This window comes from Aegilops tauschii, chromosome 1 (genome assembly GCF_002575655.3).
Source record: "Aegilops tauschii subsp. strangulata cultivar AL8/78 chromosome 1, Aet v6.0, whole genome shotgun sequence".
In the NCBI taxonomy this organism is placed as follows: Eukaryota; Viridiplantae; Streptophyta; class Magnoliopsida; order Poales; family Poaceae; genus Aegilops; species Aegilops tauschii.
Genome location: NC_053035.3, coordinates 492615811 through 492619940, shown reverse-complemented (window position 1 = coordinate 492619940; position 4130 = coordinate 492615811). Strand labels below are relative to the sequence as shown.

Here is a 4130-nt window from a genome sequence, read left to right as displayed (position 1 = left end):
ATTAACATAGCCTTGGACCACAAATGCATGTTCAATCCTAGTTCTATATATTAAGTACACATGTGTTTTGGTGTCAAATTAACATAAATTTCATACACTCGACGCAAAATATGTTTTATTAGCATTGACATAATCTCACTTATTAAAAGTTATAGCTTGTGTTGAAAACAAAAACTACCTAGTTCTTGGCTATCATATCCCCCCTACTCTATTTACTGAGCTTGGTATCAAGAAAGGCCTTTTAACTTTCCCAAATTGCCAAAATGGAGGGACCATTTAGAATCAATGAGCCGTGGCACACATCCATTGAAATTAAAGGAATACATTTTTGTCGGATATTAGTTTCTGTTGGGATTAATTTTAAAATCATAGGCAAAGTCGTGCACTAAATTGTTGGAGCTAGATTCTTTGATATTATTCTCTCATCCAAAAAGTAAGATATATCCTGGATCGCATGACCAACACGCACCATTTTTCTGGTGATGGATTCCCAATCTTTGCAACTAACTATCTGTAGAGAGCGACATGATGCTCTTAAAATTACTATATATCTAGCTACTTCACATGTAATTATTAGCTAATTTTCTTTAATATTATAAAGAATGGAGATTTGTAAGGTACACTCAAGAAAACAACAATCCAACATTACCGCATCAAATATGTTGGTGATAGAACCAAGATCATCACGCCCGCAAGAAGTTGGTTGAACCACAACACTAGTAAAAAGAATAGTTTTTCGCTATTTGTGGTGTAAATAAGAGTCAAAATGGATGTACATGAACACTTCAAAGCTAATAGAACTTGCTTAATTTAGTGTAACAAAAAGCTTTGATTCACTAACCATGGATTATATAAGTTTTAAATGACTGAAGGGAAACCTCTTTCAGCTTCTGCATATGAAGATGCACATGTCTCAACTTTAACTACGAGAGCTTGCATGTATGGATGCATAGAACAAGCTGTTCGAGCAGGCGCTGGCGGTGCATGACAGGGACACGCCCGACCGCTGGCACAACATTGCCCGTGCTGTCGGCGGCGGCAAGTCGGCGGATGACGTCAGGCACTACTACGAGCTGCTCGTCCACGATATTGCCCGGATCGAGGCCGGCAAGGTGCCTTTCCCCGCCTACCGTCCCCCATGCCCCGGCCCCGGTCACAACGGCAGCTACGAGGCCGACAGGTACGACCGCCATCACTGCATTTCTTATCAGTTATGCATGGCTTTAGGGTTGACTTAAGCTGGTATTTGTGACCAGGTTGAAGCACTTGAAGATCTAGGCGGTAATCGAGTAATGGACAAGGAATGATACACACTACACAGATGGATTGAACGGAGCATCTGCATGGTGCATGGGGGTACCTTGTAATACTTATAAGCGTGTTCATGGTGTCTATGACTCCATGTCAATGTATATATGCACGACTAGCGGGCAGAAAAGTTGGCCCATTATGCAGATGCATGCATGTTCATAATACTCTAGTGTCTAGATGTACGTGCGATCGACTTGTCTCCTTACTCACATGGGTTTAACGTATCTCGTATGTATTCTAATGTACAATATTAATATTATCCTTATATTATTGTCTGCACATGTGACCATATGTCCATATCAATGTAGAGATAAATTGATGTTAACGCCAAATATGTTGCACACACACACACACACACATACTACTAATACAAAGACAAAACAATTACGGTGTGTTTCACGCTTTAATCGCATATTTTTTGCGGGGAGCATTTACGGCTTAGCATCTCGTTGAGGTGCCACAATAGAGGCAGTGGAGATAATGAGTATATATGTTAAAATAATATTATGTGACCAAGGACGGAGAACACGCACCAATTGATCAAATGGTAGAGCAGAACTGAGAACAAATCACACTACTACAAAGCACCCATATCATGCTAGGGTTGCTATCTCTCCTCACATGGGTTCATCGTTGTTGTTGATAGTGGAGCTCCCGCGGATATTGGGACACCAGGTCTGGGCCATGGGCCGCCTCCTCCCCTTCTGCCCGTTGAAGCCCATAGTTCCTCTTCCACTCGGTGGAACCGCTCCAACATCCCCTTTGATGTTGGTGGACCCGCTTCAGGTTGTTGTGCTTGGATCATGCTAGGCAACCATTTGTTGCTCCTCAAGTGCAAGGGTTTCCAGAGGTAAGCTCCTCCCTAGTTGAGAATTGTTGTGGGAATAACTAATTTACCTGGGTCCCACCCGGTCCTATGTGGCAAAATGGTCAAGATGACAACAAGTCAACAAAATTCAAAAACAAGCCCTTCATGGTCAACAAGTTAGAGGAAAATACAAAGTAAAAGACAAGGGCGACTGAAATAAAAGAAGAGCTAAAGGGCCCAAGTGAGAAGAATTGCCCTAGATAGCCAAAGCGCATCAGGATTGCTAGAGGGATGGCTCGCCATGGACTATAAATCCTCCAATATTACTAGTCTTCATAGATTAGGGCAACTCCAACGGGGGTCACTAAATCGCCCGCAACTGTTTGGACGGGAAGACATTTTCTGCCATTCAACGGCGGTCACCGAAATTGTTTGGACCAGTCCCGATGTTCGAAATCCTGCAAACCGACAACATTGGGACACACTCAAATAATTTTGCAGTGTTCGTGGACCTGCTAAACAATGAGATCTAGAGACATTCTCGGAGGTGATGACAGTTGGTGTGATCATGCACAACATGATCTTGTAGGATGAGAGTTATGGAGTTCTCCATGGTTTGAATTTTCGAAAAGTGGGTGATCCTATTCAGCTTCCAGAGCAGAATCCGATGACATTTGGCGATTTTCTCCAAATGCATCATCAAATTCGCAATTAAGGAACTCATGTGAAGCTTGAGAATGACTTGGTTGAGCATCTTTGCAGTTTTTGCATGGACCATTAGAACACGTATCTGACAAAGTTGAATTCAAACTGTAACTTTTTTATTTCAAAACTTTATGTTTGGATTATAATACTCCCTCCTATCCATATTAATTTTCGCTGATTTAGTAAACTACTAAATCAACGACAATTAATATGGATCAGAGAGAGTATTTTTATTTGAACTATTGTTGCTTTGGAATATTCCTCTTTTTGTTGCTTACGAATTGTGCTGTTTATATTTGATTATTTTGAGTACTCTGGGTATGAAAAAGAAACTGGGAGCAGACATTTGGTGCCTACGGTTGGATGGCCTCCACACATTTGGTGAGGTCCATTTTGATGATCTGCGTTGGAGACTTGGAGTTGCCCTTACCAAACTTGACCTATATATCCTTCCCCACATATCACTCTCATGAGTAGCCTTGGTAATTTATCAAGGACCTCTACTATATAAAGTCCCCATGGGCATGTAACTTACTCAATTCATTTGAGTAATTCATTCACTCTCACTTGAGTAACTCAAGGGGAGGTGGCTTGAGCTCTGGGAGGGAGATTTAGTTTCGACCCAAGGAGTTCTTCTCACTCATCTGACGAGGGTGAGCATCATCTGGTATATGTCTGCAAAACGCCGTGATATGCCGATATCTTATCCCTGTACCCGGCCAGATCTCATCGGCCACGGCAGGCAGGAGATGCTCACCCTCATCTCAACCAGTGGCGCTAGCAAGCTAGCAGAATCGCTAGGCTGCAATAGTTCTGGAGCCAGCCTTTGACCAGCTTGGCTGCTGCAGCTGCCCAAGGTTCTAATGTGTGCAAGTTGCATACACATGCATATGCAGCTAACTAGTGGCCGGCCATTCCTCCCTGCAACTTTTTGGCTTGGCCAGCCGACAGAGCCAACAAGGGCTTTTGCCTAGTTACAAGTTGAACGTGGATTCAGCACGACGATGTGTCGCCGTTGACAGCGACTTGAATACCTGATCACCGGTGATGATAACGATTCCGTTCCTTTCGCAGCTATGTTCAAAAGTTGAGAATCAGCCAATCCTAACGGCTTTCCGCACATAGACGAGGGATATGTTCCTGCCCGTGGCTGACAGAATCTAGGTTGTGCCCCAGACACCGGAGGAGAGCAGGACATAGGCCCAAGTCGGGTGATAATTTCGGTTTGAGAGGGAAACATATCGTTTACTTTCAAGAACCAACTTATTGTTTCCATTTATGCTCTTCAGCTTGATCTTAGGCTTAT

General features: G+C 43.0%; 1 protein-coding gene across 1 annotated transcript; it reads left to right on the top strand.

The window, feature by feature from the left end:
• Nucleotides 1-602: 602 nt before the first annotated feature.
• LOC109740159 (protein RADIALIS-like 3) lies at nucleotides 603-1584 on the top strand. The gene is made up of 3 exons (XM_020299202.4): nucleotides 603-617; nucleotides 954-1180; nucleotides 1257-1584. Exons 1-3 carry the CDS (start codon nucleotides 603-605, stop codon nucleotides 1276-1278), a joined length of 264 nt encoding a protein of 87 aa, XP_020154791.1. The 3' UTR covers nucleotides 1279-1584.
• Nucleotides 1585-4130: the final 2546 nt, after the last annotated feature.